Genomic DNA, 17,543 nt, shown 5'->3' with positions numbered 1-17,543 from the left:
TCCTAGAGCTGGCTGTAGAGGAGCAGTTACCTCTCTGCTCTTGCCACTGACTATTCAATTGGAAGGGGTGGGGACCGTGTCTCTAGTGGTGCTGATGTGAAGTTTCCTAAATGTTGAGCAATGGAATGTCTAACTGGTTTGCTAGGGTTATTTCTGTAATTAAAGTTTCTAATTATGCTTTTTAAATAATTTTAAAAAACTAAAAATAAAGGTTACAAGCTGCCAAATCTTTTTCGAGGCTCTGTTTCCTCTGCTGTCCAGCATCTGGAGGTGGAAGGCGGCAAGCCAGGGGTGAGCTCTTCTGCTGTACATAGACTTTTTTTTTCTGGGAGGGGGTATTGGCAAAACCACAATTAATGCCTTCAGATGTTTATGCCTTAGTTGCTATTCTAGTTTTAAATGTGAATGAAAGAGTAAGCTGGAACTGGTAACTTTACTTCTGTGTGGAAGTGAGATGCACATGATTTTACTATAATTTTTTTGTCTTTCTGTTCAACAAAAAGTGTTGAGTGAGCTTTGAAAGCTTCTCCTCAAAGGCAGCAGGGGTCAGCCCCCGAGTTGACTAAAAAGCATCTGGAGTCTCTCCTGGCTTTCCCAGGAAATGAATGTATGTTTTTCTGTATAGGAACTACGCAGCCATCGCTGTGCTTGTTGCCCTTAGCATTCGCTTACCCCTGCCTGCCCTTGACGCAGAAGCGGGGTATTGGAGGCAAGTCCTCACTTCTGGAGAAGGGTGACGAAAGCTTGCTGGGGGAAGGTGCCTTTTCTTCCGTCTGTGCTGTTCTGGTGTGACTGTGGAGGGGAATCCTGAGGACGTGTAGATGGTCTGAACTGCAGCTGGCACAAGCTGGAGGTGTTCCATTGTCCATCTGTGTTTTGTGCCTAAACTCATTAATGTTTGAATATCCCTCTGTATAAAGGCCAGTAAATGATACAAATGGCTGGAAGGTGGAGAAGATTTACAAGCTCGCCTTTCTATTTTCCTGTGTGGCAGCAGATGTAAATGCTTCAAGTGTTCTTTCTCCAGGACCGTTCTCTTCTGAATACATGCAAGTGCTTTATGTGGCTGAGTTTCTTGGGATGACAAAGTACTAAAGATGCTGTTAGGTGTTAAGATGACAGTTCAAAAAGTGAGCTTGTTCTGCAGCTAGGCAAGATAAGCAGTGACTTGAAAGCTGAGACAGTGTATAAATGATCTGTTTTATTCTGAAGAGAACTATTTACAAAAGAAGTAGAGCATTGTTTTTACTAAAAATATGCCTTTATAGATTTTTATAATATGTATCTTATAAAAACCATACATTTATTTACATTACTGCTACATACAAAAATTACAGCACTGTGGTATATGTACATATCTATAGATACATTCTTTCTGCTTGTCCCTGCTGTGTGCTTTTCCCCTCTCAGTCTAAGGGAATCGTTGCCGCAGCACCCAGACACTTCCTTTCTTGGCTTTTTGGTTAAAACAATCTTGCTTTTTATAGCTGAGCGGGGAGTAGAGAGTTTGCCTGATGTAGAGGCTTATCTGGAATTTACCATTCTAAGTAGGACAAGTGCATGCAGCTATCAAGTCCTTGTGCATACAGCACTGCCTGTAACCTCACTTCTTGCTTCTCTGTGCAAAATTATTCTGTTGTCATTAATTGATCTGTTGTTCATCTCGACAGCAAGTTGCTGATCTAAGTTTGTATTAAGATAAAGTGCTAGTGACTTGCCTTGCATTTACACTTGTTTCTTGTTTACAGTGGCTTCCCTTGAAGAGTTTACTAAGGGGAGATTGATCCCTTTTCCCTTAGGCTAGCATAATAAACATTTGCCCAAACAGTCACCTGTTACTTAACTGTGGGAAAGTTCTTTGTAACCTTAATCTCAGCAGGCATCCTTCCTCTGTGCAATATTTGAACAGTGACTGTGCAGCACTACTGTCTTATTTACCATTATCTCAAAAGCAAGGCTGAGTGTTGTATTTAGAACTGCCGATCCCACTCCTTAAATCTACTTTGGGATCCTGAGTACCTGCTGGATTAATGTGCTTCCTCCATCTCATTCACTGGAGCTGATGTTTCCTTTACGCCATGTGTGTCCTAGAAGTATCAAGTATCACATGTGGAGTGTCTTCTAACCCAACACTGCAAGGATGATTCCAGGCTCCTGGCCATGACAGGAGTGGAGATGAGTGTTTTAATGACAGCTCAAGGTGAAATAGTCAGGACCTTGTTAAAACACAACATGACAAATGAGAATGTGAAGGACTGCACTGATGAGGTTTTTGAAAACAAAACAAGAAAACCTAGCTGCTATGTTAAGGCAGTTTCTGTTCCTGTTGAGTAGCAGCTCAGCACAAGGAGGTCTCCTTTGGTGTGTTGTCCAGTTCATTAAACCCAATTCTCCTGTATTTCTGGGTTTAGTAGTGCAACTAAGTCTTTAGGGTTAAGGGGCTAGTTTTAAGAAACTGTACCAAACTGGCACCTTAGAACATGCTGACTTTCCTCTTGCAATCTCTTCCATCATTGTTACTAAATAAATAAAATTGCAATGGGATTAAGGTAGGTTCCTCCTTAAATGAAGAGATGTGCTGTGCATTTCAATCTCCTACCCCTGCAACTGAATGAGTCATTTCCCTCTCAGCAAACATGTAGCAGAAGGCACCTTTCTTCATCTCATTACTGCATCTTCATTGGATAACTTAAGGCCCTTGCCTTAGGATTGCATACGTACATCCATCCATCCTCACGGGGGTAGAGTCCCACACAGCTGCTGGGCACGTGGCTTGGAGAGAGCTGTTGGGGCCTGGGGAATAACAACTGACAGCAGAAAAAAGGTCAGTGAGGACCAAGATGTTCACATGGCTCTCCCACCATAAGCAGAGCATCGTTTTCAAACAGTGTATGAGAGAACTGTTCACAGGTATCGCTGGCATCCATGAACCCACGCCTCATTTTGCAGGTATCAAAGTTTATGTTCATACATATGGGCATAACTGAGTCCTGACAGCAGGAGATGCTGAGCATGTGCCTCATGTCTCTGCCCTATTGAGAGTCACAACATGGGTAAGACGGGAGGATGAGGACTTGCCATCCTGAGAGCGTGCTTGGCACGGCACTAACTCCCTTTCCCTCACTTGCACAAGTGAATACAAGCAGATACTCAACAGCTGAGCATTGCCGAGAAAGGAGAAGCCAAGGTTTAGTTTCCTTCCCTGCCTGTGAGACTCCAGACTCCTTTCCCTGTAAGCGGCAAGCTGTATTGGTCGTGCTTTACCTAAGTGTTTCCTGGAGCAGGACCTGCAATCCAGGTTTCATTGCTTTCAAGTAAATGGGTTTTACCACTCAGGTTTTTACCATCATTTTCAATCCCAAAGAGTACTCTGCTCCTTGCAACATGGAGCTTCCTCAGTGCAAGATGATTTCATACCAGTGTGGTAGTTTCATGCTAACAAGGAAATATGGGAATGCTCAAATCTTTGCAGGCAGAGAGGATATTTGTACTGAGGTATTATGGATGTCCTAGCCCATAGATAAGTTGAATAATAGTAAAAAAAATCCAAGCCACCAACCTCTTACCTGCTTCTTAGAAGAAGGTGTTTGATACCTAATTCCAGCAGAAAGCTCGTTACTGTAAATAGTGAGCAGAGATAGCAGCTCCCTGTAGGATGGTGTTTTAGCACCTAAGTTGCTGAGCAAGGCAGAGCTGAACATGTACCTAGCTCCGTCTCCTGTGGGACAGTGTAGGTGGTAGCCTCTTTAAAGCAACGGGGAAACAAATTACGGCCTGTGGGTATTGAGAGCTGGGAGAATGTGTGAAAATTGCATGACAGCAGCAGGACATCTCTGAACTTAGGCTGGCGTTCCTTGCTGGTTTATGATGGTAGACTGTGTTAAAGAGAAGAGCTGTAAGGTGCCCATCCAGTGCGTAGGGAAGGTCCCTACTTAAGTATTGCAGGATTTCCAGCACTGCCGTGTGCATACACAGATAAGCTAGGGTCCTCCTCGTTGATCAAGTCATGCTTACAGCAAAGCAGGCTCTGATCATCTTCGGTCAAAAGGAGGTTTGGCTACCTGGTCGCTGAAGGGCTGAGTAGTCAGTGACCCAGTGGAAGGGACAAATACTCATCATTTTCATCAGGCTGTAGCTAATGTTACTGCGTGGGGCAGAGTAAGCTGCAGAATTTCCAGAGCTTTGTAGACACACTAATTGCCTTTGGCTTTAGTGAAGGTAGATGCCTGTGTGCTTTCTGTCTGCCAACCAGATCAAGTTAGATCAAGTCTGCCAACCCAGCATCAAAGACCTACTGACATCATCACAGGTAGGCTTTCAGTGGATTATTGGTTAGGCTTTTTTGGGGGTTATCCAGTTAAAATGACAGGTTTCTTACTCTGTTTGGGAGGGGTACATGGCTCTGGGGCAAGTTGTGTCACTTGCTGAAGCTCCACAACTACCTTTGGCCATTGGAGGGATAGTAGGTGCCCCAGGACTGAACATCCACAACTCTTACCCAGTTATACCCAACTCTTATCCAATCTGTTGTAGATGGTCAGTCTCCTGGGGAGAAATCCTTAACGTTTTGTGTAACTACAGACTTTGCAACTCTTATCTCTGTAACAGGAGGGAGCTAGAGAAGACAGTAACCTCAGCAATCTTACAACTGCCCTGACCTGCGAGGGGTGAACAGCTACGCAGAGCTGCAGGGGAGATGGCACCCAGGCAGGATCTGCAGTGAGGGCTCAACTTCCACCACGGAGAAAGCTACACTTGTCAAAACATGGCAATGCTGGGGCCAGAGCAACTCCAGTCTCAGTGAGATGGATGAAGGATATCACAGCTGCCAGGACCGGAGGGTGGTATAAATGACTCCCCTCTCTTCTCTTGCATTCAGCCCTCTTCTTCCCCCTGTGCTCGCTGTGATGGCAGTTCTCAATCCCCTGTGCTGCTTTGTCTTGGGGCTGCTTATTTCCTTCTCCAGCATGAGAATGCTTTTAAGACAATCAGATTATTCTTCACAGCAGAAACTGGACTCTGTCAAAGCGCCTAAAATACACCCTGAAGTTTATCACTTCACTTAAAGAATAAGAAAAGTTTCTTTCTATTAGTATCACATTGTCAATTTGCAAATCTCCAGTTCATGTAAACATTTGGTTCAGACCAGGTGCGGTGTAAATAGTGCAGAGTCTCAAGGGTTAACTCCTTTGCCCCCTTCTTTTTTTCTTAGTGGATCAGAGTTGGGTCCATCAGCAAGCTGGGCAGCTGCCCCACTCCCCATCTTGAAGCAGGAATTGTTGGAGAGGTTTCTCTTTTTCAAATTAATTTTTCTTGAAAAAGGAAAAGAGACGGTTCCCTTCTGCCCCAGCGGGCTCGTTCCCCTGCTGCTCCGGCCTGAACACGGGGGAGGGTCTGGCACTCCGCTTTGCGCCATAGCCACTGGAGAAGGAATAAGCAAGCTGGCTCCATTCCTTCAGGTGTTTGTCCATCAGCTGCTGGTCAATGACCCTGTGCATGTCATCCTGCAGCAGAGGGAGAGGAGAGGATTGTTAGTGGCAGCTGATGCTCAAAGGGAGCTCGCGCAGGGACGTGGCTGAAATGGGTGTGAAACGTGCTCTCATGAGATGGAGGAGGGATGACAGGAGTGGAGACAAGTCTAGCTCTGCACCTGGCAGCAGGCTCAGCCTTCCTTGCTGCTGTAAGGCTTTTTAGTGAGCGAGGAAGGTAAATCACGCAATTCTGAGGGATAAATTGCTCAGGTGGTCTTGCAGAGGAGCATCGCGCCTGCTTGGGACTCTGTGACACCCCTAAACTATGTTTCTCTGCTGTCTGCACCTTGCAGATGCCCCCTTTAGGGGGGAGAAATAAATAAAAAAGAACAAATGCAGCCAAAAGCAAATGCCAGAAAAAGTAAGGATGTCTGTCCTGAGCCGGTCTATGTGCTTGCCATATGGAGCAGGCAGGCAGGTAGGTGTGACAGAGCTGCCTGCACAGCCACTGTTAGTGGGGCTTCTTCGGGGAAGGTGCTGCCGAGAGGCTGGGGCCAGGCGTGGGCCCACCAGACCCCAATGGGTTTTGCATCAGACTTACCAAAGAGAGCTGCGCTTGTCCCTTAGACCCACTCCTTCCCCTAGAGCCCGCAGAGCGGTGGGAGCGCTCTGACTGACAGCTTGGCATGAACAACTGCACTGTGGTTTTTTAGATGTACCAGAAATGCTCTGGTTTAATCCATGTTTGCAGCACAGTGAAATTGCTCTACATGAAATAATTAGTCAGTTCTGTTGCCGCTAATGATGTGCTAATGTGTTCCTTGAAAACCTGGCTATCAATTCTACAAATTTTAAACCTTCAGATCCATTATTTCTGCTATAATTGCATATTTAAACTGTAGCTTAGTGAAAACGTCTGTACACAAACTATCCCCACAGGAGAAATCAACTGTTCTCCAGCGGTTTGTCCCTGATTAGGACTGAGGGCACTATCTGGTGAGAACAAGGATACTCTGGATGGGCTGTAGTGGTGGAAGTGCTGTTCATTCGGCACCTCGTGCAGGGCAGCCCATCAGGGCAGCAGTGAGATGTAAGGGAAGGCACTGCCATTGCCCAGCGGGTGCCCCAGCTGCTCTGTAGCTTGATGTGGAATAAAACCAGCCAACTTGGACTGGAAACCTGAACGATGGCTAATCTCTTGTTGCAGCATTTTCTGCAGGGAAAAGGATTGATAGCCATGGCCTGGACCTGAATTTAGTATGGGGACTTTCCCTGGAGGAACAGGAGGGTGGAGAGCTATGTGGACTGGGGAAGCTTTGGATATTTTTAGAGCAGGGCTGGAAAGGGGAAAGGCAGAGGGAGAGTTGAAGAGGTTAAGGTAAACATCAGCATTAAGGTGAAACAGGTTTCCAGAGGTGAAGCTGCCATGTGAAAAGGTATAGCACTTGGATTTTGAAGGCACCTCTTCTAGCAAATGAGGTAGGCAGCCAGGCTCCAGCATGGCAGATCTGTGTCCTTGGTTAACCACATAACAAGGGATGAGTATGATTTTTATATATATATATATATTTTATATATATACAAAAAAATATTTTATATATATATAAAAATACAGTACACACTATTGAGAATGCACTGCGTTCGAGTCCCTGTCTGTCCGATGTGTGAATCAGAGAGCACAGCACTTGGCTGTGGAGATTCAGGGTAGATGTATGCAGCAAGGCTGGGGCAGAGCTGCAGTCCCTGCCGTGGCACTGGGCAGGGGCAGGCAGGGCACGGGAGAGTTCGGGGATGCGGGGGGAGGACAAACACCAGTGGTATGAGACCCGTCTGATAAAGAGGTCCCATAAAGCTGGATAACATGGTACTGGTGTGCTCTGGGTGTTCCAGGCAGGAGTTTCTGCTCTTGGCAGAAGGGCTGAGGCTGACAGAGGTGCAAATGGCATGTACCCTCTTCGTGAGCTGGAGCTGGGCTCCCTTGCATGAGATAAGGGTTGGAGCTGCCCAAGGCGACCTCGGAGGCTGGTGGCTGTGGCCATGCAGGCTGCAGCTCTCTGCTGGCATTGCAGCATTTTCTAACCTAAGGGTGCCCCTGTCGCTATTGCACTGAAGCCACTGAGCTCTCATTTCAGAGAAGCAGCCCTCTTTACTTCCAAGTTTGTTCCTTATTCCTTCCCTATTCCCATAACACCCCTCCTGCCCCCAGTCAGATAGTGATGAATACCAGTGGGGGTCAGATTAGGCATGGGCGTGAGGTGCACATCCACTCCTGTGCTACTCCTGTGCTAGGCTCGGATGTGTGGGATTTTGCTTGTGGCGTATTTTATAGCCACATTATGATTATGTGCTTACAGAAAACTGTAATCTTGTTGATGGTCCTTGGTAAAGTGCAGGCTAGAAGTGTGCAAGAGCAAAATTTTATCAGATTAAAGCCATTTATGGCCAGCTAAAGCAGAGAATCTCATCCCATTTTATCAGAAACATTCAGCTTTGCAAAATAGTCCCCAAAATACATAAATTACCTGACTTCCTTTGTGCCTCTGCGGTTGAGCTTCTGTTCTGGGGACATTAGGTGCTTGGAAACTATTTTGCTACTGGGTAATAACACTTTAGGTCAGCATGGTGGAGACAACTTTCTGCAGTGCTAGTGGGGCTGATCCTCACCTCAGAGAGCTGATGGGAGCAGGACTGGGGTTGCTGTATTGCTGCAATCGGATGGCATAATGTGAAGTGAGAAAGCAAACACCTGTTGTTAAAACCCTAAACTGGGGATATTCCAGCACTAAATACTGAGTGTACTAGTAAGTAGGTCTCAATTTATACCACCCATCCAAACTGAAGCAGAACTTGATTACAGGCAGCTCCTATGCAGAGCACCGAATGTCACTTACTAGATAACGAGGCCGAGAAGTAAAATCCCAGTCTGTATTTCAAGAAGTTTTCCAGATACTAGACATGCCGAATACAGAGGATTAATGATATGTGCACCTCAGCCTGGCTTTCCCCGTGGTGACCTGGGGGTAAAGCCTCACCATGGGGTGTACGATCCTGCCCCTTGTGCCCTTGGCCTGGTGCTGGGGTGGGGGGGTGTGTGTGTGCAGAATATCGGTGGGTGATGGAGACCCCCCACTGACCCCTCTTGCCAGATGACGGTGAGGACAGAGACGGATGCAAGTGATGGTGGCAGCAAATGGAGCAGGCGAGGGAATGGCGGGTGCCTGGCGAGGGTGCAGGGAGCTCACCTCAAAGGCAGGAGGGGTGTACGACTAAAGCTGTTGGTACAGGAACTGAGAAAGGCCACTAGATCAGAAACCAAAGGAGCCAGATAGTAAAAAGCCCTGAGGAAGCAAACTGTAAGCAGGAGAAAGAAAAGAAAAGAAAAAAAAAAGAGAAACGAAAACACAGTGGAGTTGAAACAGGAGCAAGGTTGTATGGGAGAGGTTTCTACTGGTCAGGCTGGTTGTTAGTAGAGTTGGGGTCCTGCATGGTCTGCAACAAATGACTATAACTGGCCCAGACCTTTTCTCTTGTAACTGCTTGTCTTCTATTAAAGTAGCTCTCCTTCGGTGCTAGTTTCCAGGAGGAGACAGCTTTGTCTGCCCTCAAGGACTCTCTGCCTTTACGTGGGTTTTCCCCACTGACCTCAAGCAGAGCATCTCCAGGGCAGCTGCTGAACTGCTGTGGGTTTGGGTTTTTTTTACCTTGCTGGAGAGCTGGGATTTTAGCTTCTCCATCTTGCTGGATCTTCTGAGCTGATGAGAACAATGCAGCTATACTGCAAAACAATTGCCACAACCTCTCTGCCTCCCATCTTTCTGCTCTGTTTTGGAAATGCAAGGACGTGCTGTGCCCACACGTCCCCAAGGCTGCGCCTGCCCAGGGACACCTCCTGCATGGACACCTTCCCTCCCCAGGCCACAGCAGGTTACCCTGCAAAGTGTATGTTACCCATGCTGCATGCAGCCATGAGATACAGTTTGTTTCTCCATTTTAAATGGGTATTCCTGTACAATTAATTAACAGCTCACAGCTGAAAGGCTTGGAGCAGGGGAGGGCTGCGTTTCACCCCCCTGAGCACCGCTGCATCACCGGCTCCTGCAGAGCCAAAAGCGAACACTCCTATCTATGGATGCTCAGGCTGAGAATGCAGCAAACCCACAGGGAGGGGGAAAAAGTCACCCAAAGGTGCCTCCTGGGCCACGTGCCACCCAGACCCTGCCCTGCAGCGACCAGGGGCTGCTCACCTGCCAGGCCTCCAGCTGCTGCGAGAGGTTCACCTTCTGCTGGATGGCGTCCAGCAGCTGGCTGTTGAGGGACATCATGTCGATCTTGCACTTGGTCAGCTCCACCTCCACAGCGTTCTTCCTGGGGGGAGAGTGAGAAACTGGGGCATGTGACTTTTTCTTTTTTTTTCTTTAAAGGAAGTGTTAAACATATCCTTGAGGAGAAGTCAAGAATTTATTTCATTGGCAAGTCCCCAAATCCTAAGTTGTTCATCTCCATTGTATTCTGGACAATCTATTAATCTGAAGAGTGGGACAGAACTGTAGACATCATTACTATAAAAACAGCAGATTTCTGGTAAGTGCACTATGAAGAATACAAAAAGATATTCAGATGCATTGCTGTGTAAGATTATATAGTGTGCCTGGATGATGTGCAGGATCTGCCATTAAAAATGGAGATCTAAAATGAGGTACAATCTACATGTAAATATTTTTTCCTTTTCTTCTGTTTACTAATGCATAGGAAAGGAAATGGTATATGCTAAAACCCAAACGATCTGTGTCTGATCACTTGATCAGTAAGTTGCAATATAAAACAAACAAAAAACCCCCCCTCAAAGAGTATAACTCTGCTTTCAGTTGGGACTTGGACTGAAGGAAGGAAGAAATGAAGGAAGAAAGTTGATCACAGCATATGCTTTTTAAGAATGACAAACTGTTAAAATTGTTTGAATTAAATCTTATGCTTAAGGAAAGCCCCCAGTTTCAATGGGATTGTGCCGGCCCTTGGGAACACCGCTGCTGGTTTCTTTCCAGGCATTTGGTGGCCACCGGGCATGTGACACCATGGCCAAGGTTGCCCACAGGGCCTGAGTACTCAGTGGCTGAGATGTTCCAGCTGCTACTGGCTAGCGGAAAGGAATTGTCCTCTAGGAAGGAGCAATTTCTTAAGCTGCCCAAGATGGGAAATGCTGTTCACCATGCTGGGAGCCCACAGGCGAGCACGAACCTTAAGTTTTCAATTAACTGCTATGTGATGGGAAACCGTAACATGACTTGCTGGGAACCATCTTTCCTTGCAAACATTTTCGGGAGAAATAATTGCATCTTATTAACTGTAGCTAATTCATCACCTCCTAATAGCTCCCTTGTGTTCCCCTGCAGAAGAGCAATTTGGGAATTTTTGTTTATATTCCAGGTAGCGGTTGCTTAACACCTCCTATTATAGGATCCTATTTTCCTATTGCTTCCTGTGTTGCCAAACTTCAGCTTCAAGCTAAAAATTTTCCATGCCAGATGTCTGCCTCAGGCAGTGATTTTATTTCTGTTCAGAGTTAGGGCTTTTTTTTGGGGAGGGCTTCAACAAAAGTGACTTAACCCTTGAGGTGCAAGGTGGGAAGCATATCACGAGCCTCCCAGGTGGCTCGCTGCCTGGGAGCAGCCTGCTCAGTCTGTGGAGGGATGCTTTCATTGCTAGCAACAAGATGCTCTTGTCTGCTTTCACTTGCAGCCACTTTCTGCTCATTAATCACCCGCCACTCACCCGTGCACACTTGTCACATCCCCCTTTCTCTGGACTCCTGCCGCTGCAGGACAGTCAGCCGTAAATATTAGTGCTTTGTCCCAGCAGGGTCATTAACCGCTGCAGAGAAGCTGCACCCTTCCACTCCCGGCTGTGGGTTTGAGCACCTTAAATAGCCTTTTGTTGTGAAGCTCCCCATTGCTGCTTGGATATTACTGGGGGATTTATCGTGGCGGCAGCACGTTGCCATAGCCACAGCAGAACCAGCAACCCACACGCACTGGAAATGTCAGAACCACCTCTCGCACCCGGCAGTGCAGCTGGGATGCTCCTGATTTTTGCCAACAGATGGAGGTGTTACAGAGGACAGCGATGGGAATTTGGTAGCCAGCTAGCCGGGCAAGAGCAGCACGGATGATCAGGTCACTTAAGAAAAGATGAAGGGATTGTGTATGCTGATTTAGCTCCCCACATCCTCAGAGGTGCAATGCTCTCGTGGTCCTCCTCTTGCCGAGGGTTTGAGTATTAGGCGTTTCCATAAGGAGATGGACTGGTGGTGTCCTGGCCCATTTGCTTATTGAAGAGATTATCAGATGTATCCTTTCTATCTAGAGCATGGGGCATGAATGTTCTGCCCCTCTCCTTGGGGCAAAGAGTGCTCAGGGCAGCGTGGCAAGCCGAAGCACAGAGCCAGGGAAGCGGGGTATGGGGTAGCAAAACTGCACAGGTCTGCAAGGAGGATGGGGAAAATAAAGAGTCAAAACTGTGGGAGAATCCTGAAAGGAGAAATAGAGAATTACAGGACTGGAGATGCAGAAAATACTCTGGAACAGGAAAGGAGAGTGAGTGACCAGAGAAATGGTTTAGGGAAGAAGCCTAAGCAGGGCTGTAATGGGGATGGGCAGGAAAGCAGCGTTGTGTGTCTGGAAGAGCAAAAGAAGAAAAATGTGACAAATAGGGCAGACCTAGTGTTTCCATTTGGTTCCCTGAAGTCCTCTCCTCCTTGCTGACTCAGACCAGCACTAGGGATGGCAAAAACATGGTTCACAGCATCCTCCTAAATGCCCCCAATCTTGCCATGGGGCAGCTCTGGAAATTGGCATCTCCTGCCCTCCTCCCAAGCTCCTGGCAGCATTTCCCAATCCTAGCAAAGCCGAGACTCACTCCATCACTTTGTAATAGCTACTGAAATTCATGGAGGGTGGGAGAAACCCACCCTGGAGGCATCTCCTGCTAAGGCGCTCCATAACTGCTAACGCAGCCTGGCTTTGGCTGTTCATACAACTTACTTGGCAATGGCCTCATCTCGGTCCCTGATGGCCTGCAGGAGCCGTTCATTTGTCTCCTTGTCTTCAGCAGCACCTCGCAGCCGGTCCCGTTCCTCCTTCAGTGTCGTCATTTCCACACTCAGCAGTGTGACCTGTGGGCAGAGGGAGGGCGTGAAACCCAGGTTTGCTCAGACAAATTCACCATGAGTGAGGGGGAAAAAAGCCACATGGGCCAACCTGGAGGCTGAGCTCCCCTGCTTGTAGGAGAAGCTGTGTCTGCTGGGAGGGGGCTGTTAGTGCTGGTGCAACCCCCCCTTAAAATGTGCTGGTTCGTCTTGGGATGCTGACAGTGCCAGTCTGAGCAAGGTGAGTCACCAGGACAGCCTCAGTAACATGCAGCAACAGCACTGAAAGCTGTGCAGCTGTGCAGGGCAGGACCCACCTGCGACTTTGCTGTCCCAATGGCTTTAAAACCCACTATGGCATCAGTGCTGAAATATTGTCCCTCTCCAAGCGGTTTGTCTTGTGCACATATCCTCTGAGTCTGCCTGTTGTATTCTGATCTTTCCAGGGTTAATTATTGCAAACATAATTTAGCAGCAAATAAGATTTTTTTTTTTTTTGGGAGGGCTGTTATGTCTCTTGAAGTAGTATGAAGCTGGAGACAAAGGATGTGAAAATTCCCTTTCATGCCATGGAAGGTGTTACTGGCACATCTTACAATTTTAATTAGACTTTAAAATATGTGCAGAGTCTTAAATAGTCTGAGAAATGATCTATCGTTTTGGTCCTGTGCAGAGTGAGTTAATAGGGTGTGAAATCATGCAAGGATTGCATTAGCACAGCTTTGCAATATTTCATACACGTTTAATTTCTTTGTCTAGGGCACACACATGCTCTGTTACGCTACTCTACCACCTGGAAATGCTTACAGCATTTGACCCACCTCCTTTCTCCAAATGCAGCTCAGTAGTGCTTGAATCCTCAAAGAAATCTTTAAATAGAGGGCAGAGAGTCAAAAAGGGCTCATCACATCAACGGTGTGGGAGGATCTGCCGTTAGTGCGGCATGGCTGGGTTGGGGAGGGGGGGAAGAGGGTGCGAACACACCCTGTCTGTGTGCAGAGGCTCCCCACTGTGTGCTGGGGCTGCCAGAGAATCTGGGAGCTCTGCCCGAGCTCTTCCCTCCCGCAGCCCAGCATGGGATGCACCTCAGAGCAATGATGTGATGGAGAGCAGTGGTGGGAGCTACGTGAAAGGTGCTGAGCACGTCTGCTGAAATCCCAGGGGACAGTGGATCAAGAGGCCCAAGAAATTGCGTTTGGGGATAGGTTTGGGGTTTTAACTGTTTTTGTCTGTGTTTCAGGTAAGAATGGGATGCCACAGAGGTAGGAAATGGACCAGGCAGGAGGTGTGAAACCGCTTTCCAGTATAGACAGAGGCAGGGGCAATTCCTGTCTCCACCAGCTCACCTTGCTCTCAGGCAGGAGCAATGAATGTGTGTGGTGCTACGAGGTCCCAAAAGCCGTTTAGGATGAGTTCCCCTTTTACTGTGTCACTACCAGTGACAGCACACAGGGATGTAGAGACAGCAAAGCCCTGCTGCCCTGGGTGGTTCAGATATCCACGTGCACTGATTTTCTTCAGTATTGAACTGAAGACAATGTTGCCTCTTCTATGGGTGGTGAGAATAATTATTAACCCTGAGGAAGCATGAGGCTGGGTTGCGGGCAAAAGCTGTGGGAGATGTGCACTTGCTGCGTGAAGCTGGAGTACTTCTCCGAGAGCAATGTTTGCTGCATTTGAAGTTTTGCCCCATCTTCCTCCATATAACACAGAGGTGTAAGAAAAAAGTAGAACTGCAGTCTTCCCTGTGCTCCCTAAATATTCCGAGCTTTGGTAGTCAGGGACCCCTAAAAGCAGAGACAGGGGTCCAGACTTGCGATCCAGGGTGGGTCCTCTGGTCCTTCCTGGCTGGGGAATTTGGGGAGACCAGCCACAGCAAAGAACAACCGAGTGCTGCTCCCTCCTGGTGTCCTGTCAAGGCCTCGTGTGCCCGGGAGCAGTGCTAAGGAGGTGCTGCATCCAGACAAGCAGGCTGGTGTACGGATGGTCGCTCAAAGTCTGTGAATAAGCCTCTAATGGTCTCTGTCAGCACAGGACTATGGCAGCACGGCCAGAGGAGCGTCTGGGCTCATGTCTCACTGGGGGCACAACTTTGGACCCTTGAAGGTGTCTCTTGTGGTGGCCACATCGCTGGGAGGAGCAGTCCTCGGGGAAGGACAGGTGCCAGGGCTGCTCCCTCGCTGCAGTCTGCCTCTGATCAGCTGCTTTGTCAGCAAGTCTATTTCCCATCCTCGTACACATGCAGCCATCACTGCCAGGGGTATTTAATGATGCTCTCACTCTTCTTTCTTCGGCTCCATGGTGGGAGCTCCCATAGCCCTACACAAGGCTGTCAGACCCCCAGGTTGCGCTGACTTTCTGAACAGGGGTGTGTTTTCTTTTCTCTTCTCCAAAGGGGTATGGTGAAAGGCTGATACAGCACCGCTGGCAAGACCAGCCAAGGGCGTTAATCCCATTCCCTGCTCCAATGCAGCTGGTGCTGCACAAGCAGCTGTGCTAAAGGCTGCTTCTGCTGCAGCCTCCAGATCCCTTCCAGCATTTGGAAACTTGTCCCGTAGAGATAGGGATTGCAGAGCATCTCCTTGAGTGCCTGTCTCCATTTGCTGCTTTTGGCATAGGACCTCAGACAGAGATGATGCTACATTCAGTGCAGATGCAGTGTGATTCTGTGCTTTGGATGTGGTGTTGGTTTCGGGGTTGGATCATTCGTTGCTGTTGAGATTGTCTTAGCTGGTCCCTGGTGGCCCTGGGTTGCTAGGCTGGCCATAGTTAAGATTCTCTAGGTGTGCATTTATGAGGGTTTTGTGATGCTTCTGTGGAAGGAGGCGAACCTTGCGCCATGCACAGCAGAGCAGCACTGTTTTGTCCATCGTTGCATATAGCCTTTATGAGGGCTTAGTGCAAGCAAACGGGTCAGACTGGATACCTGTGGGTTTCCAGTACCCCATATCAAACAGCTTTGTCCATTGGGGTCTTCTGCTGAGAAGAATTTAAGCGAGACAGGTTGGCTGAAAAGCAGATTGGGGGAAAGGTTTAAAGGAAGTTTGGCTGCTTGAGGTGCTGTCTGAGATGCGCCCCAGACAACTTACCAAAAACTCTGATCCTAAATGCATGAAGCTTCTGCACTGGGTTTAACAGAGTCTCCCTCATCCAACCATAACTGGTTTTGCCCCAGATCCTCCTGGGTTATTTATCATGTTGATGTCTTCCATGGAAGGCATGTCTTGGAGGATGAACACTGGTGTTACAAGACCACAAGTAAAGCGTAGGAATTGCTAACCTGGCTGTGCAGTCGCTGCAGCTCCTCCAAACTCTGCCTCAGTTTCCCCCGTTCTCCCTCCATTAATTCCCTCAGGGCTCGCGAGTCCTCGCTTGTTCGCCTGATCTGTTCCTCTAAGGTGTCGTCGTCGCTTCGTCGAGAGCTCTGAGAGTGGGAGAGAAATCTCTTGCTCAGATTTCACTTCAAAAAAGGCAATTGCATTAATTTGATACTGGTTTGGTATGGGGGGTACTAAACAAGGAAGAAGAAAGTGTGAATGTGACTTTGGTAGAGTTTCAGTTTTGTTCCCATATACCTCCACAGTGGAAACATGCTCAGCCAAGGGTAGTGCTTCTACACATGATAAAAAGAGCATGCAGACGTGTTCTCACCTTAGCATAAACCACATTTACAGAGACCTACTGACCACTTGGTAACATATGGCTACAGTCTCCATGTTTGTAGACCTTTTGCAGGACTCCCTATTTTTTATTTAACAACTACAACTTCATCTCTATGCTCAGCCTTCTTACCAGCTGCTACAGATACTTAAACAAGGAGGGTGAGTACTCCCATGCGGGTCTGCAGTTGCAGGGTCTGCGCTGACTTCCTCACCATGGCATCTCAAATAAGTCATACTGGCAATGCAACCAGCTTGTGGGTGACGGAAATAGGCCTGATTTGAGCCATTGTAAAATGTGAGATGTTTTCCTGTAATTCTGCATTCCTGTGGATGCTGAGTGGTCCTCCGTGCCATCCCCTCCTCCCCAGTGGCCCCAGGACCATACCCCACAGACACCATCTTGTGCCAGCAAACCCCTTCACCTGTCAGTGGATTTAGTCTGGCAGCTCTTGCCAAGACATTTGTACCCAGTGTCAATTCGCAGGGGTAGAACCTACCGACATAGGGGTTATGATGTTTTTGTGTTACTATTGCTAATAAAGCAAGGTTAGGAAAATCCTAAGAGAAATAACTGAACTGTGATGTGTAAGGCAATCTATCTGCAGTATTTCCATGTTGAAACTCTAACTTACTGCAAATCTCAAAGAAAGCCTACTTTCATTAATTTTCCAGAATGACTCCCAGACCAATGACGGTTGCATGAGCTTGAAACTTATGGCCGTCTGACCACTGCAGGCTGAAATCCCACGTGCTGGCTTGGCTCTTGGCTGACCATTTGAGATACATGGAGCAGGCTGTGCACTGTGACAGCCCATCTCTGTGGGCCACAGAGGTTTTCTCGGAGACCGGAGACTTCAGGATCCAGCGGAAACCTGCAGCAAGCCCTGTCACCTGGGCAAGGGGACATGCATAAGCCAAGGTCTCTCTGTGCCACCAACTTACCGTGGAGTCTGCCCCATCCAGCACATTTTGTATCAGTCTTTTCAGCTCGCTGAGAGCTGCCCGTAGGCTGCCGGCTGGGACATCTTTGGCTGATGAGGTTTCTGAAGACTCATCCATGGAGGAGTCTGTAGAGACTGCTGAGTCTGCGCTGTCATTTCCTCTGAGATGGGAGCAGAGATATCGCACTTGGCAATATGCTTCCCAGAGCTGCAGCCTCAGCTGGAACAAGAGAGCCTGACATTAGCCTGGGACATCAAGGCCATGTAGATCCTCCTTCCACGGTGAAGTGAGGCATGTGATTGCCAAACCTCACAAATATTTGTCTAG

General features: G+C 47.9%; 2 protein-coding genes across 2 annotated transcripts in view; both read right to left on the bottom strand.

Moving 5' to 3' along the window:
- The window catches only part of PRKAB1 (protein kinase AMP-activated non-catalytic subunit beta 1), a 423,514-nt gene that overhangs the window by 260,136 nt on the left and 145,835 nt on the right, over positions 1-17,543 (bottom strand). The window lies entirely within an intron of this gene.
- BICDL1 (BICD family like cargo adaptor 1) overlaps positions 5,304-17,543 on the bottom strand; it is a 47,765-nt gene continuing 35,525 nt past the window's right edge. Inside the window, exons 6-10 of the mRNA XM_075516140.1 lie at positions 17,217-17,435; positions 15,893-16,036; positions 12,509-12,639; positions 9,716-9,836; positions 5,304-5,504 (exon numbers count right to left, since the gene is read on the bottom strand). Of these exons, the coding sequence (XP_075372255.1) occupies positions 5,304-5,504; positions 9,716-9,836; positions 12,509-12,639; positions 15,893-16,036; positions 17,217-17,435 (816 nt within the window). The remainder of the gene's footprint in view (positions 5,505-9,715; positions 9,837-12,508; positions 12,640-15,892; positions 16,037-17,216; positions 17,436-17,543) is intronic.

Source organism: Mycteria americana, chromosome 13 (assembly GCF_035582795.1).
Source record: "Mycteria americana isolate JAX WOST 10 ecotype Jacksonville Zoo and Gardens chromosome 13, USCA_MyAme_1.0, whole genome shotgun sequence".
Classification (NCBI taxonomy): domain Eukaryota; kingdom Metazoa; phylum Chordata; class Aves; order Ciconiiformes; family Ciconiidae; genus Mycteria; species Mycteria americana.
Note: the sequence above shows the minus strand (reverse complement) of the source record. Positions and strands in the feature narration are given on the sequence as shown.